Source organism: Lynx rufus, unplaced genomic scaffold, assembly GCF_022079265.1.
Source record: "Lynx rufus isolate CCGP_SWC_20201006 ecotype Redwood Valley unplaced genomic scaffold, mLynRuf1.p SCAF_7, whole genome shotgun sequence".
Classification (NCBI taxonomy): Eukaryota; Metazoa; Chordata; class Mammalia; order Carnivora; family Felidae; genus Lynx; species Lynx rufus.
The window spans coordinates 138,515,549-138,539,170 of NW_025814889.1; the positions used below are offsets into that span (position 1 = coordinate 138,515,549).

The window sequence follows — 23,622 nt, forward strand, 5'->3', positions numbered from 1 at the left end:
CTTGCTGGTGACACCTTTCCGCATGTCCCATGTGTCAGGCGTGGGTCATGGGGAGGCAGGCTTCTCCTTGAACTTGGGGTGTGGGTGGGGCAGTGAGTCAATGGGTAATTACAATAGGATTTCGAGAGGGGTGCTGTCTCTACTCGGGAGATAGAGACACATTCCAAAGGCGAGCCTGCCCTCCGATCCTGAGCTGTCCCCTCCTGCCGGATGCCATGACACAGCAGGCTCACACTCCATCGGCCCCCCCCCCCTCCTGGTTCCAAACAAGACGCAGAGTGGCCGGGGAAGGCGGAACCCGGGTCTCTCCTCGGAGAAGCCTTCCACTCGTGTGGGGCAGGCTGGCGAGGATGCCCTTTCCTCCCCTGCTGTGACCTCCTCAGGTCAGGGATGGGATCTGTCCCAGCACCACCCAGCACTTGGCCTGCACTGAGGACCCGTCGAGGAACATTGGTGAATGAACCCATGAACGGATACATAAAAAAATGAAGCAGAATCTTACTGGGGGAGGGAAGAAATGTGTCTGATGGGCAGGCCCACGATAGGACAGATGGAGGACGATACCGTTTAGACTCAGCAGCACCAAGCTATTGATAATCGGTGCTGCTACTGAGCACCTCCTAGGTGCTGACACGATACAGGGAGAGGAGCATCGGGAGTGGGCGTTGGGGGCGCTCCCCCCCTGCAGACAACCCCAGGGCTCTGGGGACCTGACATCTGGGCCAGGCACCCCCTGAGCCCTTGCTACAATTGTGCAGGGGGTTGAGTCAGGCAGGCCTAGGCCTTAGGGCCCTTGGTTGAGCACTGGCGGTACGAGACCAGCTGTGTCTTACCAGAGGCCTTGGTAGGTGGAGGGAAGCCTGGGGCTCCCGGGGTTGTGGGCCCAGCAAAACCAGCCTGCCGGAGGGTGTGCAGGACCCCGTAGAGGCAGCTGGGAGAGAACGTGACCCTGTGCCCTCCTTCGAGCCCCTCTTTCTATCCAGACCTGAAGCCAGGGCCATTCCTGCACCTCTCTGTTCCTTGAGCCAGTAAATTCTCCTCTAAAGCCAGCTTGAAGCTGGTTTCCTGTTTCTTGCGACCCAAAGGCTCCTGACGGATACCTGCAGCTGGGATTTGTACCTGGGTCAGCCTGGCACCGTCTTGCTTATGTAGTTAAGCAGGAATCTGAGCAAAAGACAATGGAATTCAGAAAGGACCCATTGGACACTCAGGTGGGAAAGGCAGGGTCCAGGGACCCAGCACATCAGAGTGCAGTGGGGAGTGAAGACAGAAGTTGAAGGTGATAGAGGGAGCCCTTCAATAGAAAAGAGGTGTTTGGGGATGCCAGGACCAGCCAAAGGGGATACGGAGGGCAGGCTGGGCTCTTTCCAAGCCGCTAGACTCCCCACCTCCCTTGAATACCTAGCTTCCGTGCTCTCAGCTCTTGCCTGGGGCCCAGTGCTGGGCTGGGTGAAGCTGGGGACATCACATGACTGTGACCCCACCCTGCCTTTTAGGCTCACAGTCTCCTGGGGAGCTGCACTGAGGATCAGAAGTGAGAAGGGACCACAGTGAAATGGGGGTGATTGGTGTGGATGGTCCAGATGCCAGACGGCCTGGAAGGCTTCTTGGTGTAGGTCCTGGGCCCAGGATGGCTGCCTTCTGGACAGTTCTCCACCCAACCTGCCCCACATAAATAGCTCATTATCATGCCTGACAATGGTGCTCTCCCTTTTGGAGTTCCCTCCTTCGCAGGGCAGACCCTAGGCGTCATCCCTGGCGCCTCCTTCCCACATCCCGCTACATCCACCAGTGCCAGATACCTAGGGTAACGGCTTCATGACACTGTGTCCTGAGGGGACCCCCTCATGCCACTGTCCCGCCCACGAGGTGGGTATTACATATACCTGAACGCCAGTCCAAGGCTCAAGTGAGGTCAGTCTCAAGCTGCCGCGGACTGCCCTGTTCACCGTCAGTGCTTCGCGTCGCTCAGATCAGGGATCTTGCCCCAACTTGTGCATTCCCCCATGCAGACTCGATCACGGGACCCTGCGCGCTCCTCCAGTCTGCCCCCGCAGGACCCCCCCAGCGGCTGTGAAGTCAGGGGAAGCTTGGGCCGCACCTCTGGCCAGGCTCAGACCCTCATCACAGTTCTCCGCCACCACTCAGCTTCTCCTGGCCCGCGGGGGGGGGGGGGGGGGTGGGGCACAAACCAGCGTCACCCGGTGCGCTCCTCGGGGCAGGGGCAGGGGCCGGGTCTTGCTACGGTATTAGTAACCGGTGCGAACTGCTTTACGAAGCAGACAGGTGCACCTATTTTGTTCGGTCTTCACAGTCAACATCCTGCTGTAGGAAATGAAGTCTCTCCATTTACAGATGAAGAGCTGGGATCGGAACCACGTCCCTTGTCACGCCGGGCCAAACCGGCGGGCACGCGGTACCCGCAGCAAGGAAGCCCCGCCCCGCTCTGCGCGCCCACCGCGGGCTCACGGCGGAACGCCGGCGGGCACCGCCCACCCGCGCGCGGAGGCAGTGCGCACGCGCGCCGCCCTCCCCAGCCCCGGCCGCGGCCCCCAGGATGCACCGGGCGCGGCGACGCTGCGCAGCCCGTTCAAACCGGCCAATCGGCAGCCCGCGTTGCGCTCGCCGCGCCGCGTTTAAATTCCGGGCGGAGGTGCGGTCGCCAGGCGTCGCCGCCGCTCGGGTGAGGGGCTGGGTGGCTCGGGCTGCGGGGTCCCTTCGCGCGTTCGGTCGGGGCTGCCGGGGTGTCCCCCTTCCCCCACCGGTCCGGCCCCCGGCCGCGGTGTGCCGGCCCGATCGGGCCCCCGGGGCTCCCGGCCTGGGGGCGCTCGGCCGCTGGAAGGGGGCGGAGGGGTCGGGGGTGGGGGTGGGGGTGGGGGCGTCCTGGGCCTTGACACCGGCTCACCTGCCGGCCCCGCCCTTCCCGCAGTGGCTTCCTGACAGCCCTCGCCGTGAAAGGAGGACACGCTTGGCGACCGACGCGCCTTCAGCCAGCCAGTCTCGAGAGGCCGGGATGGAGGTTCCCAAGAAGGATGGTACGTCCTTGTGGCCGCAGCGCCGCCGTGCAGGGAGCTCAGTGAGGATGCAGGTGGCGTTCGTGCTTCTGTGAGAACGTAGTCCTTGGTTTATTCAGTGCTCACCCTGTGCTCTGTGCCCGTGCGGCTCACGATCCCTGTCTTCAGGGGGTTTGCATCCTTCCGGCTTCCTTCATTCCGTTTTCTGCATCCCGCACCGCACCCCGCCCCCCCCCCCAACACGGCTTTAGATTCCCATCGTGGTAGCAGGATCCTTTCCAGTTTTACTCGCTGTGTACACCCAGTGCGGAGAACACTGCCTGGCACTTCGCAGGAACTCACACACTTGTGGGAGGGAATTCGATGCGTTCTTTCCGCGTCTGTCGCCGGTTTCTGTTTGCCAAGGTGTGTTCAGAATCTTGGCGGCTTTTCCTCTCGCTCTGTCCCTGTCTGGTTTGAGCATCCCGGCGAGAATCCAGCCTCGCAGAATGAGGGAAGGGCCGCACCCGCCTTTTCTCTTAAAGCCCGTCGACATCCCCTATCCTTTGTTCCTCACGCACCCCTGTGCGGCAGGCAGACGGGGTACCCGGATAGCTTCCGCTTTCCTGAAACCGTGCTAGAGACTTTGTCCATCTCCTCACTTCTTCATTGTCTAGAAAGGGATTTGCCGCTGCACCCCCTTCTCCTCCCTTTCAGCTACCAGTCCCTTCCTTGTGCATGTAGAATCCTCATTGCCGCTTCTGAGGACACCCCTCGTGTCACCCTCCCTCCCTGGCCTCACCTTGTGCCTGTCCATTCATTCGCTCCTCTTGTCATTGACACACAAATACGTTCTGTTCTGTCTCCATATCCTCCACTCTGGGAGCCCGCCTTCCAGAGCTTTCTCTGTTTGTTCTGCTATTTTCCCGCGTTCCTCGACCCCTACCAACCCCTCGGTCCTCACCGCCCTGTTCAAGCTGCTTTCATCAGTTACGACTTACATGTTGCCAAACCTGTTATCACTTTTCTGTTCTTGTTAATCAACCTCTCAATGACATCTGACCTCTCCTTCTGGAAACTTCCCTCTCACCTGGCTTCCAAGGCAGCCTTGGTTTTCCTTCCACCTCTCTGGTTGGTTTATCCATCACTTTGCAGCCTCCTCTTCCTCCGCTGTCTTTTGAAGCCAATCTTACCCAGGACGAGGTCTCTGGGGTCTCTTTGTATCCATACCCCAGGGCTCTCGGACATTCCCATGGCTTTAAACCCCATCTGCAGGGCGTGTGGCTGGCTCAGTCTGTTAAGTGTCCAGCTCTTGATTTCGGTTCAGGTCCTGATCTCGCCGTCTTGTGGGTTGAAGCCCCGTGTCGGGCTCTGTCTGCCCCTCCCCTGCTTGGGCTGTCTCTGTCTCTCTCAAAATAAATCATAAGTAAACTTAGAAAAGCCGTCTCCTTTCTAGTGGTGCCGCATTTTGTCTTGAGCGCAGCCTCTCCTCCGAGCTCTGGGCTGTGTATATCCACCCACCTGTTTGGCATCTTCCCCTGTCCTGCACTTCATACTCAGTGTGCCCCCCATCTCCCCGCTCTTGGGCTGCTCTCTGTCCTCTCACGGAAGGGAACGGCTCCTCCATATACTTAGCTAAGTTGTGAAGGGGCCGTGTTCACTGAATCATCATTTACTGCGATTTCCACCTTCCGAATAGATTTTGGATCCATCTCCCTCTTTCCAACCCCACCCGGAGGCCGCCACCGTGTGCCTCTCAGCCACATTAACTCACTTCCGCCCACTCGGACATTTTGCACTTTGGCCAATGCGTGATTTCAGGAGATACGGCCTGCTTTTCTCATCCACTCTACACAGCAGCCAGGGTAACCTTTTGAAAACACAAGGTAGATCATAACTCTTCCGCTTAAAACCTCCAGTAGCTTCCTGTCGCACTTTGGATAAAACAGGAGCTCCTTGCCTGGGCTTGCAAACCCTCCAGGATCTGACCCTGCCGGTTGCCACCTCCTGCAGCCTCCCCCTCAGCCACCCAGCCGCCCCTCCAAAGGCCATCCATGTCTTTGGTCCCTTTGATCTTCCGGAGCTAATCTGTGCAAGAGGAAACCAGTATGTGTATATGTTGTCGGCTGACTGCCCTCCTTTTCTTCTTAAAAAATTTTTTTTTTAGTATTTATTTACTTTTGAGAGAGAGAGAGAAACAGAACACGAATGGAGGAGGGGCAGAGAGAGAGGGAGACACAGAATTTGAAGCAGGCTGCAGGCTCTGAGCTGTCAGCCCAGAGCCCGACGCAGGGCTCGAACCCATGAGCCGTGAGATCATGACCCGAGCCGAGGTCTGACACTCCACCGACTGAGCCACCCAGGCTCCCCCGAGTGTCCTCTTTTTCTAGCAGATGGGGCCCTGTGCTGCGTCCTGGTTTGGGCACCTCATTTATCTTGATGCTTTTTGTAAGTCAACACAGGGTTCCCGTTCTCTTTTGTGTCTCTGTGGTGGCCATCTTCGGGGGGGGGGTAGGTTGGGTGCTATAACTTCTCCCATGTGCTGTGGGTGACGTTAATCAGTTTGTGTCCGGTGTCTTGCTTTTTCAAAGGCTGCTGCGGCGAATTGCGCCGTGACTGCCCGTGACATGTACTCCCACAAGTCCGCTTGCTGGGCCGGGGGACACCTGCGCTTTGTAGGTGCTGCCGGGTGACTCAGGAGGGCCGGCCAAGTGACACCTTCCCCAGCAGTCTGGGAATTGGTCTCTCCCCCGCAGCCTTGCCCGCATGGCACCAGACTTTTTGATCTTTGACAATCTGATAGGGGAGAAGTGGAATCTCAGGGTTATTTTTGTTTTATGTCATTTCATCAGTTATTTTCTCTGCTCTTATCCTTCGTCAGGTCTTCTGTTACTGTTTGTTTTCTTAGCAGTCTGTAGGCACTGCTCCTAGATGAGCCCTTTGTGACGGGAGCTGCAAATACTTTTTCCCTGCTTATTGTTTCTTTGACTTTGCTCATGGTGATCTCTGCCATGCAGAGTTTTAAAATTGTTATTTATACATTGTACTATCGGTCTTTTATTTTATGGCTCCCGCTTTGGTGTCATAGTTAGACCTCCTCACTCCAGGTTATAACATAATTTCCCCGTGGGTTCTTCTTATTCCTTTTATGTGTATTTTCCTCTAAGGGAAAACACCGTTTATCGAATACTCTGTTTTCCCGTTTTATTTCGCAGGCTACTTTTATCATATACTGAGTTTTCTTTATGTGAATCTTATGTGTTTCCTGCTAGGTTTGTGTATCTGCATTTTGTGGGGTTTGCCGCTAACGTAGGTCTTTGTGGTGAGGACTTGTCTTCCGTCGTGTCTTCTAACCGTTCTTGGTAGGCGTGAACACCGTAGATTGCTGTGTGATGATTTTGTCCTCAGCCACCTGGTTGCACCCTTTTACTACTCGTGACAGTATTCATGCGATTTTTGGTGTCTGTAATCTTAGCACCTGTGCACCATGGTATTTTTGCCTCCAGGTTCTTTCCCTTGTCTGTGTTAGTTAGTGTATCCAGATCTGTGTCAGGAATTGTGACAGCAGACATCGTCTCCAAGTGCCCAGCTTTCACGGAGTTTCCTCTTTGGACTTCCATTATCCCTCATGCTGACTTGCGGGTTAATTTACATAGAGATGGTGGTTTCTGGTGCCGTTTATTAGTATTTCCACTTTTTTCTTTTTTCCCCCTTTCTATTTTTTTTTTCCTTCCTCCTGGGTACATGATAGAATTGTACCTGCCCACCTGCTTGAGGCAGGATTCAGCTCAGGGGACGGGAAAGGCGGCCAGTGAAATGGGAATGTGGTTTGTGTATGTGTTACTTCCGGGCCGTCGAGAACTGATATGGGATTTGCTCTTTCCCTTTTCTTCCGCACCAACACCAGGCTCCCCAGGCTCCTGGGTTGTGCAGAGAGGAAGGCGGAGAGCAGGGCCCAAGCCCACCCTCAGCAGAATTAGAGGCTGAGTGAGAGACTTGGGGGTTGTCATATCGGCGCGGGTTAACCTGTCCTGACTGATCACACATGTGCGCTCCTGACTTCAGAAGGGGCGCTTCTGACGGGATCCCACTAAACCCCAGTTTGGCTTTGGGCTCTAGGTGGATGCTTCCTTGTATGGCAACATGTATCTGTCAGGTACCCATTACTTTTTAGGAAGGGCTTTTAAAGTCAACAAAGTTCGTTGCAGTGTTTCAAGTGTCTTGTCAGCATAGATGGCTGTGACCTACGGCTTTCCTTTCAGATCCAGTAAGAGAACAATTATGTTACTGGGTTGTGTAAAGTTAAGCCATCCTGAAGTCCTGAAACAAACTTCACTTAGTCACGATCTATTATTCTTCTTTTATTTAAAAAAATTTTTTTTTAATGTTTTTATTTATTTTTGAGAGAGAGAGAGAGAGAGAGAATGAGACTGAGCACGAGCAGGGGAGGGGCAGAGAGAGAGGGAGACACAGAATCCAAAGCAGGATCCAGGCTCCGAGCTGTCAGCACAGGGCCCGACGCGGGGCTCGAAGTCACGGACCGTGAGATCACGACCTGAGCCAAAGTCGGCCGCTTAACCGACGGAGCCACCCAGGCACCCCTATTCTTCTTCTTTTAATGTGTTGGTGGATTCTGTTACCTAATATTCCTATTTAGGATTTTTATGTTAGGAACCTGGTCTGTAGCTTTCCTTCTGAGCTAACTTTAGAGGTTTTTGGTATGGTCTTGCTTGCTTCATAGTGAGTTGAAAGTTCCTTTTTTCTATCCTGTGGCACAATATAAATAGTTCTGGAATGATCCATCCTTGAAAGACATGACAGAATTTCCTGTGAAACTATCGTGGACTTGGGCTCTTTTGAGGAGAAGAGCCCTTGAATAAGTCTGTGCAGTTATTTCGTGGTCATTGAACTGGTAAGATCGTTTCCTTTTCTTCTGGAGTCCGTTTTAGAAATAAATCAATTTAAGTAATTTAAATACAAAAAATAAACTCCGTTTTCTAGAAACTTATCCATTTCAGCCGGGCTCTTAGGTTTATGTGCCTGGAATTGAGCAGACTAGCTCATGAATTTTTTCAGTTCCTCTCTCTCTGCTTATTTCCTTTTACTTCTTTTGTGCATTTGTGCTTGCTACCCTTCCTTTGATTGGGTAATTAAGAAAAATTGGTGTGACTAACGAGGGTCTAATTAGGATATTAGTATATGTTAAATCTTTATGGTTTTAAAAAGTGTGCTGCATCATTTATGAGGGTCAAATAAGATGTGATTTGTGAAAGCGCTGTGTCAACTTTACGTGGCGGAAATACCCGTTCAGCACATTTCGATAATTATTTGCCAAGTGTCCAGGCCCCTTGCTGGACACGAGGGAGTTTGGGAGAGTGGTGGACATTTGCTGTCTTGGGGGAGCTTACAGTCTAGTTGGGGCCCCGGAAGAGTGAAGGGACATCTGCAGGAGGGCTAGTGTGGTGACAGAGGTCAGGTCAAGGTGATGCAGGGGTGGGGGGAGCTGAGGGGGGGAGAAGTTGCTTGGGAGCTGGAGGTTTGGTGGAGGGAGCAGGCTTATTAGACCGGGCCTATGGAGGTACTATGGGGGATACAGAGTGCAGTTTCTTCTGGGGCGAGTTGGGCTCTAGAAGCGAAGGGAGTCAGCAAATACGAATGGAGTGGCGACTGCACATGCGAATGATAGTGAATTTGATTTTGAAGGAGCAGTAGGCATTCTATGGCTTGTAAGCCAGGAATTTAATTCTAGGGAACCTGAAGCAGGTGGTTTTTTGAAAATGCTCTAACCTGAAAATGACTTACCTAGTCTAGAAAAAAGTAGTTCAATGACTTGGTGAATGCATTTTAGATTATACCTTAAAGATAAGGACTTAGACTTCTGGGGCAGCTCAGCAAACACACAACGGCTGATGCTATTTTAAAAAGAAAACAAAAAAACCAAGATAACCTTGAGCCCTCTGTGATGAGGTGACTGTTAAAATCATGATAAGGTACACTTTGGGGAGTGAAATGTTGTCATTGTTTTTATAGCTGTAGAGACTGGTAATGTTTTCTCTCTATCAACCCCAGCCCTCAAATAACACGGGACTTTCCCCCCACAGACATTCTTCTCCTGGCCGATGAAAAGTTTGACTTCGATCTTTCACTGTCTTCTTCAAGGTAAACGGATGAGTTTTCTTCCCTTGCCTTGGGCTTAACCGCATTCGGTAAGGTCTTTCATTTAACTGCCAGTGTCCTTAAGGATCCTTTTATTTTAAAACAGTGCAAACGAAGATGATGAAGTCTTCTTTGGACCCGTGGGGCATAAAGAAAGATGTGTCGCTGCCAGCTTAGAGTTAAATCCCCACGTTCCCGAAGAACCGCTTCTGCCAGGCTCGGAAGGTCACTTCACCTGGAGCCCTCTCACTGGGGAGAAGTTTGTGGAAGTGTACACGGAGGCTCACTTGCTGGCCTTCCAGATCGAAAGCAAAAGCAAAAACAAGGCAGCCCAAGCGGCCAGGCCCGAAGACCTTTGGAGCCAGAGCGTGGAGAGATTTATCCAGGAATCGAAATTAAAAATAAACCTGTTTGAGAAAGAAATGGAAATGAGGAAGAGCCCCAGGTCGCTGAAGAGGGAGACATATTACCTGTCGGACAGCCCCTTGAGGGCACCGCTGAGCCAGACCCCCTTGGGGGCAGCTTCTGCCCAGGCCGGCCAAGCCCAGACGCAGGGACCGCTGCACTCGCCTCGCTCTTCCTTGCCGGTGGAACCCGGTGCTGCTCCCCCTCCAAACCAGGCAGGGCCTCAGAAAAAGGTCATCAGCCAGTTGGTACGGCCCCGAGCTTCGTCTGTGAGAGGGAAAACCATTCATGCGGCCGCGGAGCAGGTAGACACGTTCACGTGCCAGGACATGCGTGTGCGGGACTAGGTGCTCCCTTGCGTTTTAGCCCTCGCGGTTTATGGCCCTAACGGAAACTGTTGTGGGGAGAAGCTTGGAAACGTAGCCGGGCTGAGGGCTGGGAAGCATAGGAATCGCAAGTACACGGGGGGCAGGAGCGGCACGGGGAGCTGGGTTTGGGGTGCATGTGGACGCAGGCGCGGCTGCCTTCCTCCTGGGATGACTTAAAAACATCCCTTCCTAGATGCTACAACTTCGGATTTCCTGCTCATTAGGGGTTTCATCTGCATTAACAAGCAGCTTCCAACAGTTCCCCTCCCTGAACCAGATTTTGTTGAGACTGCTCTCCTCCCAGGAATTAAATGGATGAGCCGTCCTGGGCAGTGGCAGTGGCCGGGCAGGTCTTTGGGGTGCGGTTAGCCCCTGCGGTTTGTAGGGCGGAGCGCTAGGGCAGGAGAAAGGGAGGGTCACACCACGGCTGCTTCCAGGCCTCGCTGACCCGGCCTCACTCAGGGGAGGAAGTTATGCTTCGAGGAGAGGCAGCAGGTTGGAGCCCGCCGAGCACCGCTTCTCAGCTCTGCTCCTAACCGGGGCCCTGGGCCTCAGCTCTCTGAGCTGGTTACGGAGATGCTGTGTGGGGTCATGAGCAAGTCTGGGTCCGTGCAAAACAGCTAGCGAGGGCCGGGGAGCGCCTTCCCTCTCCAAGCACATCTCCCGAACCGCGCGACTCCCTGCGCTCAGGACCCAGAACTGATCCGAGCTAAAGGTGCTTGTGCCGCACTGGAGCCTGGACGGAGGAGGCGTGCTGGCCATCGCTTCCCCTAAGGAGCTGGGCCGTCGTTCCTTTAATCACACGAACTCCTCCTGCCGGAGCCCGTTTGGATGTCAATTTCCAAAGTGAGGTCTCCAGAACAAGAGGGACACGGGTCTTCTATGTAATACGTGGACCCGCGCACGGATTTCTGTGTGTAACACGTGGGCTGGACTCAGGCAATAAAGAAATGCCATATTAGTACATAGTAGAACATGGATGACCCTTGAAGACCTGCCTAGTGAAAGCAGCCGGACGCCAAAGGTCACCTGCTGTACGATCCTGTTGGCATGAGGGACCACGATGGGCGAATTGTATTGAGGGGGGTAGGTTAGCCTGTGTGCAGGCGGGGAGGTTGAGGGAGTAGGGGGGCGGGGGCACCTGCTAATGGCTAGCAGTTTCCTTCAGGGACAACAAGTATGGTCTAAGATTATACTGACGCTGGCCTTACAGCACTGTGAACGTGCAGAAACCACTGACAACACACACTTTCAGATGGGGAACTTACGTCCATGAGGTAGATCTCAAGTTTTAAAATGCTGTGAAGGAAAAAGAAAGTGATTGTTTCGTTGCTCTGACCTTATGAGCTGCTGCCGCTTCTCATCAGCGCTCCTTGTTACGAGGGGTTATTTTTATCCGCAGGGGTCAGTGCCAGGAATGCCCTTGCATCTAAATATGTCAGAAATGTATTCTTTGTTTGACTCTGCTCTCCAAAGAAAAATGGCTCTCAGTACTCTTCCGAGAAGATTCGTTGCCACTGAGCTGCCTCTCCGGGAGAGGAAATGACCTTTTAATGAGTGATTCCTTTCCATACAGCATTTACGAGTTTTTGTCACTAGAGTCACTTTCCTCATTATCATCATCTTTAAATAAGAATCCTGATTGAGGAATAGCTTTAGGGGATCTCTCTCCTGCAACGATCTTAGTATTATTTTGCTGTTTTTAATGAGGAAGCAAACGCCATCGTCATTTCTGTCCGTGGTAATTTGGCAGAGGAAGCCAGTTGCCGTGTCCGCCTCCATCCCTTCCATCCAGCGGGTGAACTGAGCACGTACAGCGCTGGGAAGATAGACGGTGCTGCTGGTGCTCGAAATTGACGCCTTGGTGCATCTGCGCGTTGTTCAAGGCCAGACAGTGCTCTCAATTCAAATTGCAATTTTTCAGCCTATGAAAAGGATACCAGCTAGCCCTTCCGGCGTGAGAAACCTAAATGAGAAGGAATCCCGCGGGGCCGTGCCCCCTGACAAATCCAGTGCTGCCCGGGAGGGCGCCAGCTTGCCGGCCGGGGGCAGCCACTTGGTCCAAGGCAAGCGATCGCTCCCTGTCCTGAGCAAGGTGGGTCTGCCGGGACTGTGGGTGGGTGTGGCCTGTGAGCAAGGAGAATAAAGGGGAGGCTTTGGGTATCACGAGGTGTGTCTTTGACTGAAGTCAAGTTTAGGAAGGTTGAAACTGGGACCCGTGAGAGGCAGCTTGCTGCAATGCAGAGAACACGGCCTGGCGTGCGCGGGGGGCTCCGTGGACTGAGAAAAGTCCGCCTCTCCGAGCCTGTGTGTGTCTGCGCCGCTCCGGCTGCCCTCAGACGACATGGGATGCCCGTGCTTGGAAACCGCAGCTCACAGGCCTGGAGACGAGCGCCCGCAGCTTTGTGGTTAAACGGTGCTGCGTGTGAGAACCGCTGATGTACTCGCCAGAAGCTGGGCCCCAGCTACAGACTCGGGGGGCAGGGTCAGAGCCCCAACATCTGCATTTCAGGAGTCCCCCACGTTTCTCACTCATGCAGGGCTATGAAGACCGCGCTTGAGAAGTACTGCTTGGCCTTTTCTTTACACTTAAGATGATGATTACTCAATTATTAAAAATTATTTTAGGGGGGTGCCTGGGTGGCTCAGGCCATGATCTCATGGTTCATGAGTCGGAGCCCTGCTGTCAGCCAGGAGCCCGCTTCAGATCTTCTGTCTCCCTCTCACTCTGCTCCTCCCCTGCTCACTTTCTCTCTCTCTCTCTCTCTCTCTCTCAAAAATAAACATTAAAAAAGAAATTTTTTTAAACCCAATTTTTGCATAAAAAAGTAATGGGTAGATAACAAAATCTTCGATGACTCTGTTTTTTAATGTTTTGTTTCAGTTGGGGCCGAAGAGGACCCTGTTAAAACCAAGTGGGTGTGCTGGCGGTCTTTCAAGGAAGTCGTCTTCCTCAGGGTCTGTTTCTGGTGGGATTTCCAGTGTGTGTGCTTCTCCGGCCACCTGCAGAGGTAAGCCAGACAGCGTCTCCTGCCCAGACCCGCCCGCGCCTCAAGAGGCAAGGCCTTGAATGCTATCTGACCCACTGAGACTGTTTTCACAGAACCACGTAGACTCGGCAGAAGGTTCTGGAGGGTTTGCTGCGGTCTGGGGCAGGAGACATTTGTGTCGGGCCCCCTGCCCTCCAGGGTTTCTCCTCTGAGAAGGGGCACGCTCAGGCCAGGGTGGTTCCAGCCGCCCCAAAGCTGGTGGACGCTCCACGTGCCCGCGACACACGAGGACGCTGAGACCAGCCCACTGACATGTAGTCACACACAGGTTTTAAAAACAGGACTGTTCCAGATAACGTAGGGCACGTGGCCCTTGTAAGTGCCTGTGCTGCTTTAAACCCCGACCCAAACCCGCCTCTGCACGGTGGTAACCTTCGCAAGCCAAGGGCGCCATCTGGTGGTAAAGGGGAGGAGCCCTCGTGACCTGTGGGGGGAAGCCTTGGATTCCCTTCGGGACTCCGCCCTCTTCGACGCGTATTTGCGGGGCAGACCTGTGCGCGTTTTGTCAAACCGCAAAGCGTGAGCTCTGGAGTTAGGCCGACGTGGTTTGGAGCCCCCGCTGCCAGGTGGCGGCCAAGAGAACTCCAGTTGTTCCCGGAACCGGACACACCGCAGGACAGAGCCTCCCCGGACGCGCTCTTCCGGGCATCAGAAGGAGCGCGTGGCCCGCGTTCGGGGAAAGGAAGTTCTGTCACGTCGGAGGTTGTGAGGCCCGAGTGGCCGCGGCGGTGCGGGGCGTCAGCACTGTTTTCACCCCGGGGCCCTGCGTTCCTAGCCGCTAAGGGTTGAGACGGACATGGAACGGGCCTGAGTGTGGGTCTTTCTGCGTGGTACACACTGGGGAGGCTGGGTCAGACAGGACGGTTGGGGGGCGGGGAGCGCCGTAAAGCCGTTACGCACTGAACAAAAGAGCTATGGCGTCAGCCGTTCCTTCGAGGCCTTCTTTGGGATCTCGCCAGCCTGCCTTCTGCACGGGGCATATTGGCACCTGAGGACCTCGTTCGCCGTCCTTCTGTTTTAAATGGCGCTCGTGATGGCCATGACCCAGCCTCCTTGGGACTGGAAGGAGCCCACCAGTGATGAATGCGCCTCCTCTCGCCGTTCCCTCCCTTCCTTCCCGCCCAGAGGCGCGGCTGGACCGCCCGCTTGTGTCTGCTCAGCCAGCGTAGATGTCTGCTGTTGACACAGTCGGTGGAGGGGGAGAGTTCGAATTTACGTACGCTTACGTGCGTCCTGGTAATTGCGTCTAGAGTTAGTACCTTACAACGCACTCGGCTGAGCCATGAGCGACCCAGCTTGTCCTGTTTGAGGATGTTACCTGACGGGTGTACGGAATATTGCTCACAGGTCCTGTGTTTCTCTTACGTGGAGATCGTGACGATAGAAATACATTTCCTTCACTTGAAAACATTTTCAGGTAGATACGGTGAAGACAGCGTACCTTGTATGTGTTTGTCAAGTAACTTCATAATTTAAAAGTGACCCAGGCCTCAGCCATAACCAGACGTCGTGTCTCCTCTTCCAGCTAAATCAAGTGAACCTGCAAGTTTTCCTGCGAACAGTTCCCCGCCTGTGTCATGCACCAGCCAGTCAGGCAGAGTGGGACCTGCTGTGTCCCGGCAGTCCCTGCAGGGAGGCCCTGGGGGTGCGTCCTGCAGAAGGAGTAAATGGACCTCGGCTGCGGAGGTGACAAGGGAGCCAGCCAAGGCGCTCACCCCCGCGGCTGTCGCCCAAGCCCCGACTCTGGAACAGGGAGGCCCGGGGCTGAGCTCTCATTCCAGCTGGTCGCCGCCGTCTCCGTTGAATACGGCCGGGAGTGCGAGAGGGCGTGATTCCCGGCTACCCTGCAAGACAAAGGCGATGCCCACCCCAACAAGTCACTTTAAGGTCCCCAAGTTTTCTACTGGTGAGGAATGGAGCATTTTCTGTATGTTTTTCTTAGTTTTTCTTTTTTTTTTTAACGTTCATCCATTTTTTTGAGAGAGAGAATGCGCACAAGCAGGGGAGGGGCAGAGAGAGAGGGAGACACGGGGTCCGAAGCAGGTTCCTGGCCTTGAGCAGTCAGCACAGAGCCCCATGTGGGGCTCGAACCCATGAACTGTGAGATCATGACCTGCACCGAAGTCAGACGCTTAACCGACTGAGCCACCCAGGCGTCGCTATCGAAACACCTTGAATATGTTGTCCTGGCCTCTTCTAGCTCGCATCATTTTGGACGAGCGCTCAGTGGAATCCCCATCCCGCATTCTTCCCTCTGTCACATCACTCTTAGGAGTTCCTGTCTATTGTTAATTTCAGCATTTTGATTATTATGAATTTTGAAGTGGCTTTTTTGGAGTTTATCCTTCTTGGGGGTTCCTGAGCTGCTTTGATCTGTGGGTTGATGTTTCTAATTCATTCTGGAAAAAAAACTTGGCTCTTACTTCTTCAGATTCTGTTTGCTTGCTGCCCCTAGTTACAGGGACCCTAATTACACGAGTCTAGACCTCTCAATGTGGCTCGTAGGTCATGGAGGCCCGGGGTTTCCCCCTTTTCTTGTGTTTCAGTTTTGACATCTGTAACGTCCCGTCTTCACGCTTACCTGTCTTTCTCTGCGGCGCGTCTAATCCGTGGTTACGCCCATTCAGTTCATTTTTCTTTTTTGACATTGTAGTTTCCCCATCTTTGTCCTTATGGTGTTTATTTAAATTCTTGAACAAATTTATGACAGTTGATTTACACTGTTTCTTCTAATGCCACCTTCCCGGTCATTTGGGGGTCTGTTTCTAGTGACTGACTTTTTTGCTGATTATGACCACATTTTCCTGCCTCTTCATGTGTAACCGTTGTTTACAGTATAGGTTTAAAATCTTGGAAGATCTGCATTTTGTTGCCTTGCTTTAAGGAGTAGAACCTTGCTTTGGTAGGCATTTCAATCGCAGGTCGACTTGAGCCTTTTGAGGATTGTTTTAACGCTTCGATGGGGCAGGTCTCGAGTGGCCTATACCCTCGGGAACAGGTGGCCTTGCTGCTGACTTGTGCTTGCCCGGTCCCTGCCGGATGTGCTGCGTGTTCCCGAGGTCCCTGCTGTGGCCGGTGGGACGTGGGCAGTTTCCAGCCCTGTGCGAACGGTGGCCGTTGTTCCCAGTGGCTGTCCTCACCTTGGCCTTTCAGAGTCTCCCTCTGCACGCGTGTGTTTCCTCCGTGGCCAAGGACCCGGGCTGCCTCCCTGTCTGGCTGTGAGTGGCACCGGCGTGGTATCTGGAGGGTGGCAGGTGCTCGGTCGAGGCAGATGAATCTAAGAAATCCGCGTAACGTGGGAGGTCGTGCAGAGCTGCCTTAAGGGAGAGGGTCCCTGTAGCTTCGCCCAAGTAGAGGTGCTTGTCTCTTGAAGTCTCCAGCACTGCCGGCCGGTACAGGTGGCCTTTAATGCCCCGAAGCCTTTTGAGGACTCAGGCCGCCTCTGTCTCGTTTTGCCGTGACCGGTGTCTCTTCCTCATCCTCTAATGCGGCTGCTGCAGCCCCACCTTCTGCCCCGTCAGCTGCGAGGGTGGGACGGGCGAAGGGGACCACACCCCTACCTTGCGAGAGCGCTTATGGAAGTTGTGTGTGCCCCTCTCTGTCCCCTCGCTCAGGCCTCAGTCACGTGACCGTGCTTCCCTGCCAGGGGTGCTAAGACGTGCTGTCTTCTCGCCCCGCTCAGGTTCCTTCCTGAGAAGAAGAGGGCGGATACTGATCAAACACTAGCAGCCTCAGCCAAGTTAGTGAACGAGGGGAAGGGTCATGAGAGGTGGGGACTGAGGCAGCCGGGGGCCGGTGCAGGTGCTAAGGAAGACGGTTTTAGGCGGGGAGTCCTGGCCTCCAGCAGATCCCTCCCCTGAGTGATGAACAGGCCTTCGTGGGCAAGAATGGAAGCTGGGAGGGCTCCGTGGCAGCCCGGCCGTGAGGTGGACAGGAGACCATGGGGGGAGGGAAGCTCGTGGCGGCGTGGGAGGGGACTCGGGAGTGACCCGGAGGCCTCCGCGGGGCACCCGGGTGCTGCCTCCCACGCCCAGGGGCCCAGGGGAGGGCTGGAGGAACGGCAGCCCCGGGTAGAGCCCACTGGCCCGGTTTGCACCTGTTGAGCGCGAGGTGCCACAGTTCGGGGCTGTGCTGAGGGCCGTGCCGAGCAGGTGGTTGAAGGTGTGGGTTCGGGCCCCGTGGGAGCGGTCACCCCTGGAGATAAGATTGAGGTTTCCATGGCAGGGAGCTCAGCGTGTTGGCTGAAAGCGGTTCTTCGGAGCGTCCACGGCACGGGGCGCACCGAGTGTGCTTGGCGGCGTCGGCTGCCTTTCTTCCCGGGTGCCCGAGGCCACGGCGTGCCTCTGGCTGCCTTTCCTCCGATCACACGGTCATCTGCCGGTCTCGCCGACTTGGACCGGTCCCAGTGCCCGTCGGCTGCTACCCTCTGCTGCCCGTGCCCCTAGTGACGCCTCACGCGCCTCTGAAATCGGTTTCTCTTTTCTTCACGGTGTCAGGGACAGGGCTGTCCATGAACACCGTTCATCATTCACCCTGGGCCAAACTGTTCTCATAAATTCAGTGCCGGAGAGGCCACGGGGAGCCCCACGCCATTAGAAGACGCGGCCCTGCGACCGTGGCAGCGGGCTCCCTCCGTGGCCGCGAGCACCCTTGTGGTCGCGACACCAGCTGTCCTGGTAGAGCAGACACGGGGACAGTAGGGACAGGGCCCTGCGGTGGGTTTGCCATTTGATCCACGTTTGACTGACGGGACACACTTCCTCTCTTGCTCAGGTGAGCCTGCAGAGAGTGCAATGCCAAAGTCCTGTCGGGCACAGAGGCCATATTCCTGCACATCAGTGGGAAGGTGAGGAGTCGTCCACTTCCTTTGATTTTATTTTTTTTAATGTTTATTTTTGAGAGAGGGAGAGAGAGAGACAGAGTGCAAGCAGGGGAGGGGCAGAGAGAGAGGGAGACACAGAATCCGAAGCAGGCTCCGGGCTCTGAGCTGTCAGCACAGAGCCCGACCCGGGGCTCGAACCCGCGAACCGTGAGACCGTGACCTGAGCCGAAGTCGGACGCTCAACCGACGGAGCCCCCTGGCGACCCTCGACCTATTTAAAATAGTGGTTGACTCCACACAGACCGTCTTTATCAGTAACCGCAGAACAAGTCAGCAGGAGGATTCACCAGCAGTTACAGCCACACGTATCGCCAGATTGGAAAGGGGGACGTGTGAGAAATGAGCCGCGGGTGCCCGCATTCAGTCCTGTGCGCTCACACGGGGTTCAGGTGACCCGGGCGCTGGAATGAACGAACACGCAGTGACGGCTCCCTGTGTGCATGTGAGCCCGGGCAGTCCCCGCTGTGGCTCTGGATTTCCTCGTGGAAACACCTACGCTGTCAGAGGTGATGTTTAGATGTTTTGTGGACCTCCCACGAGGTGCGTTCACATGCTCCGCCCGGAGACAGCAGGGTTTCCCAGGGTGCTGGCGGCGGCCCTGCCTCCCCAGAGCAGACCTCCAGCGGGCTTCTTCGCAGGCCTGAGTCTCGTCTGTTGAAGTCACGGGACTTTTTACCGCATTAGCATATCGGATGAATAGAATCTTCTTTTTGTTCATGCCTGCTGAAGACTCTCATTTTGTCTTTCCAGGGTAGTTGTCCACAGCACTCCCGCTGGACACTCATCCGGGCCGGCCTCACCAGGACATTTAAGCGGTATGACGACCCCTGTGAGTACGAGGCGTGGGTCAGCCTTGCCCACGCCCGCCAGCCGTCGGCTCTCCAGCCTTCCACGGGTGACTCCTAAAACTGTGCCCAGAGCTCTGGCTTCTCCCGTGTGTGTGTCTGCTCCGCGGCTTTCCTCTGAACTCTGGAAAAAATGTGCAGCGAGGTAAGAGGCAGAGGCGACGGCCACAGAAGCCTGTCGGTGGCTCCCTGAAGCGCGGGAGGGCACCTGCTTGCTCGGCCATCCTCGTTCCCACCCAGCGTACTGTCCCGACTGGGCTGAAGGGCTGGGCAAGCAGGGACGGCACCTGCCAATCACCCCGTCGCCGTGGGCCGTGGCCTCTCACTGGGGGGAGCCCTTTGGGCAGAAGACTCAGCAAGGTGCACCCACACCCGGGGTCTGGGGTCTGGTGTGGTCTTTGCAACCGGGCCCCCAGGACAGTCCCATAGTCTTGGCCAGGGGTGACCACACTCAGGCTTCCTGAGAAACAGACTCCGCATTTGCTACCGCGTCCGTTCCACCTGCTTCTCCCGCCTCCCCTGCCCCCGTCCCCGTCACTTTGCTCCAGCCCCGCCGCCCCCTCCCTCACCGCGTGGCAGACGGTCCTGTCCTGGCCGTCCTCTCCGTCTGGGATGCGCTGCCCCTCCACGGTTCAAGTCCACGTTCAGGGGCCAACCTCGGGGACCTTTCTGGAAAGTCCCGCCTCCCTACCCGGTCACTGTATTCCGTTTTCCTGCTTCATTTTCATCGGAGCATTTCTCTCCTCTCTACCTGAACGTGGAGCAAGCGTGTCTCTGTCCACTTCGCGGACTGAAGGGAAGGGCGTAAAACAGGCCCGTGTGGGTAGCAGGCTGGTAAGCTTTTAGAGCCAAAGGACCTCCGAGACCATTCGGGCCTTTTATTTTTATTCACGAGGAAGCTGAAGGTCAGAAAGGGACTCGAGCTGTCGCGGATGGAGCCGGAACCAAAGCCAGCACGCCCTGCCCCGTGTGTGTGACCCATCTCCTCCCAGCACAGAATCCTAGCCCGACGAGCCAGCACTTACGGTCCCTCACGGGGTCTGCCCTTTCTCTCCCCGCAGAGCCGCGCCAACCAGGGCGAGCAGGAGCGAGGCTGCCTCCAGGCGCCAGGACTCGTCGTCTGACGGGTCCTGTTCCCCCCCGTCGGCTGTGCCACAGGCACTTAACTTTTCTCCTGAAAAGAGCGACTTGGCTGTTCCAAAAAGCATCACTGCAGAAGGAGTGCCAGCTGCGGCCCAGCCACCCGAAGACACACGCCCTCGTGAGGTACCGTGTTCTCCGGGACCCTGGACCCTGCCCCCAAGCCGCGTGGTCGCTCAGCACGGTGGTCCGCCGAGTGGCCTCTCTGGGACTTCATCTGTTGTCCCCGGGCCCCCAGGGCCAGAGAGTGGGAGTCAGGACCTCCAGCCTCTCCCCTCCTCCTGTGTTTGCCCAGAGGACGGACAGTGGGAGAGGCCGGTGGGAGCCCTAGTGTGGGCCATCGGCCAGAGGGCGGCAGACGGAGTTGGGGGGCCGTGTGGGGGTGGCCGAGGAGGAGAGAACTCCGCCCATCAGTACGTGCACACCACAGCCAGCTCTCCCCGCTAAAGGCCATCCTTCCTCGGGTTTCCTGTTTTCTCAACATGGTTGACAAAACGGTGTCAGAATTGCCTTTAGATCTCGTGTTCTCGTCTAGGCGATTCTTGTGGATCTTAGACTGGAGCAACTTGCCATCGCTCCGAAAGCCGAGGGCCCAGCCCTCGTCAGCCCCCCTCTTGTGGACCTGGGCGGTACTCCAGAAGCAAGCGTGGCCCCGGGCTCTGAAGGCAGACCTCTGATTGACCTGCTGATCAACACTCCGGACGTGAACAGAACCACCGCGTCCAAGCCTCTCCACGAGGTGGCACAGGTGAGAAGTAGCAGGTGGTTCCATGTGGGCTTTGGCCTCGGGTGGTCTCAGTTCTGGGTTTGTTCCTCCTCCCAGGGCACATCGCGGTGACCCTCGAGAGCAGCCCCTGAGGTCTCTAAAGTGACACGTGTCGGGGTGCCCTCCAGCGGTGGCACGAGCTTAGAATTCACCAAGTCCTGCTGCGGGATCCTGCCTGGGGGCCCAGGAGCTCTCCGAGGGCAGGGGTCCCATCACTGTCGCTCCAGGGTCCCCCAGGGCCCGATTTGTGAGGAAGGAGCACATGTGTGTCAAGAACTCGGAGTTCTTCCGTGTGGCGTCTTCTCCTTCCGGCTTCTTAGACGTGCTAGCTGCACTTTCAGTGTGTCTGAGCCACGGCGCAGGGGGCTCGCGGGCCGGGAGGGGCCACGCGGCCGCGTCATTCACCCCGTCGCCTCTGTCTTGCAGCTGATAGACTTGACTTCTCCTCTGATCCAGCTGAGTCCCGAGGCTGACAAGGAAAATGTCGATTCGCCACTTCTCAAGTTCTGAGGAGAATAAAACCCTTCGCATTTTACATTTCGTTAAAAGAACTGTCGGTCCTAAGGTGGTTTTCAACCCTTAGAAATAAATCTTAGGAGCAATTGTTTCGTGGTTGTTGTTTACAGCAACCCCAAGTAAAGGTCCCGGGCCTAGAGGGGATGTTGTGCAATCGGCCCCGAGCTTACCGCTGCCCCACACGCTGGGCTGGAGGTGAAGAATTTTGTTTTGTGTCTTTTGCGTGTAAAAATGGCAAGTGACTATTTTTAAAATTAAGTTTGCGTGAAAAGGTAAATATTCTAGGTTTAAATTAAATTGGAAAATAAATGAAAGTGTATTAAAGCAGAATTCGATTTTAAGGTTATCTTGATTTTTAAGCAGGTGTAACTATTTTAATTATTAATCAGTATGCCAGATTGATGTTAGTCACACTGTTTCCACGAGTGGTTTTATTTAGAAGCTCACTTATTTATTTTGAGAAACAGTAAGCGCGAGCATAGGAGGGGCAGAGAGAGAATCCCAGGCAGGTTCCGAGCTGCCAGCTGCGGGGCCTGATGTGGGGCTCGAACCCACGAACCGTGAGGTCACGGGCCGAGCCGAAACCAAGAGTCGGACGCTCAACCGACTGAGCCACCTGGACACCCTTCCCCAAGTGATTTTCAAAACTGAGTATGAAGAAATACTGGTTTAGGTGCAGACCCCAAGCCCCACCGTCCCGGTCGGGGGCAGGATCAGCGGTCTGCACCTGCATGCAGACGCCCTGGGCGCGGGCCGTTCTAGGGAGGTGGCGGCCAGGACGGAGGGGGAGGTGAGAGAGGGAAGGAGCCACCTGTCTGAGGAGCGGACCCCTCGGCTGTGCTAAAGCTGGAGCCCTTGGCCGGAGGGCAGGAGGAAACGGAGCTAAGGGCCACTGGGCGGCGGCGTCCCTGCCTGAAGCCGTTCTAATATTTTCTGACAGCCAGCTAGCCCGCGAGCCACTGGTGTGTATAGAGACCTCACTTCTTGAGGAAATTTCTCAGTCTCAGTTCGGTGGCCTCACAGCACACAGCACTACGTGCACCTGCTCTTTGGGCTCCCACCTGGTGTTTCCTGCACGAGACCGGGGCTGAGCGGGGAGAGCTGGGGAGCGGGGGGCTGCACTTTGAGCTTTCTCTGGTTAACGCCGGGAACGGGAAGGTGACTCCTGTGGTGTCTGCAGAGGGGAAGCAGACGTCCCGAAGAGGATGGCTGCACCTGTGGGTAGAAGCTTTACGTTCAAAGGCGAGGCTGCTCGGACGTGTGAGCGCCTCGCGCAGTCGTCTGAATAGACCACGGTTAGACTCAGAGCAACTCACCTTGTTGTCTGAATCTCCCCCCCCCCCCCCGGCCCCCTGGCTGGCGGGAGCAGGGAACCTGTGGAAAGCCCAGCGGCCCACTCCTCCTCCGTGGCCCCGCGATTCACAGGGGAAAACCCCAAACCTGGAACTGAATCAATTCGTTCCCGTGTTGTTTTCTTAAAAGTTTTATTTATTTATTTTTAATTAATTTTTTTTTTCAACGTTTATTTATTTTTGGGACAGAGAGAGACAGAGCATGAACGGGGGAGGGGCAGAGAGAGAGGGAGACACAGAGGGAAACAGGCTCCAGGCTCTGAGCCATCAGCCCAGAGCCTGACGCGGGGCTCGAACTCACGGACCGCGAGATCGTGACCTGGCTGAAGTCGGGCGTCCAACCGACTGCGCCACCCAGGCGCCCCTTATTTATTTATTTTTAAGTAATCTCTACGCGAACCCAAGGTCAAGAGTCGCACGCTCCACGGACTCAGCCGGCCCAGTGCCCCACGTGTTCATGGAGATGAGGCAGGCCGTGTGGCCCCGGGGATGTGGTGGGGGGGCAAAGCTCAGGCTTCCCTGCCTAGTGGTGGGAGGGAGGTGCATTGAACTCTTAGCTAATACACGGTTACCTAGTGGGGCTCTGGCCATCCCATCCAAACCCAGGGCGTGAGCTGGGCCCTCCGTCCTGGGCCCCTCCCCCCAGGCTGCCTCAGGAGCGGCCAGGCTCTTAACTGGGGCCCAGGGGTGCCATCCAATCTGCAGGTGTCCTCAGGCAAGACAGAAGTAATAGGACTCTAATTCTCAAATGGGTGGGAGACGGCCCCCGAAAGGCACGTGTAGGATACGCAGCACCTCCTGGCAGAACGTCCCCCAGGCTCTCTTTTTCCTCCTAAGTGCACCACCCGAAGGGCTCAGTGTGGGAAAGGACACACTGGCCCTGGAGACAGGACCTTGGCTGCCACTAGAGGGCCACCCTCCTGGGTTTAAGAGGCCCAACTTCACCCGGTTTTTATCATATTTCATTAATTTTCTGGTGCAAGCCTCTGAAATCTAATCTTCCATCACTCTTAGCACATGGCACTTGAGAATTCATTGTCTTTCCTATCGCTGCGCCATCCAAAGTAGCTGAAATACCTTGCCTTTAACTGAAAAGCAGCAGAAAATGTAGCAAATGTATCATGTTTCAGCCACTTTGGGGGGGGGTAG

The 23,622-nt window shown here is 55.5% G+C and overlaps 1 protein-coding gene across 2 annotated transcripts; it reads left to right on the forward strand.

Moving 5' to 3' along the window:
• Window positions 1-2,651: 2,651 nt before the first annotated feature.
• Window positions 2,652-21,445, forward strand: GTSE1 (G2 and S-phase expressed 1). 2 transcript variants are annotated; one of them, XM_047067061.1, is made up of 12 exons: window positions 2,652-2,683; window positions 2,930-3,035; window positions 9,095-9,152; window positions 9,256-9,859; window positions 11,847-12,017; window positions 12,807-12,933; window positions 14,498-14,878; window positions 17,746-17,818; window positions 18,605-18,844; window positions 19,761-19,965; window positions 20,375-20,587; window positions 21,032-21,445. In XM_047067061.1, the coding sequence occupies exons 2-12, from the start codon at window positions 3,014-3,016 to the stop codon at window positions 21,113-21,115; spliced, it is 2,178 nt and encodes a 725-aa protein (XP_046923017.1). In that variant the 5' UTR covers window positions 2,652-2,683; window positions 2,930-3,013; the 3' UTR covers window positions 21,116-21,445. The 2 variants fall into 2 exon arrangements, with proteins under 2 accessions (XP_046923017.1, XP_046923016.1); XM_047067060.1 differs by lacking the exons at window positions 2,652-2,683; window positions 2,930-3,035 and adding an exon at window positions 5,346-5,441.
• Window positions 21,446-23,622: the final 2,177 nt, after the last annotated feature.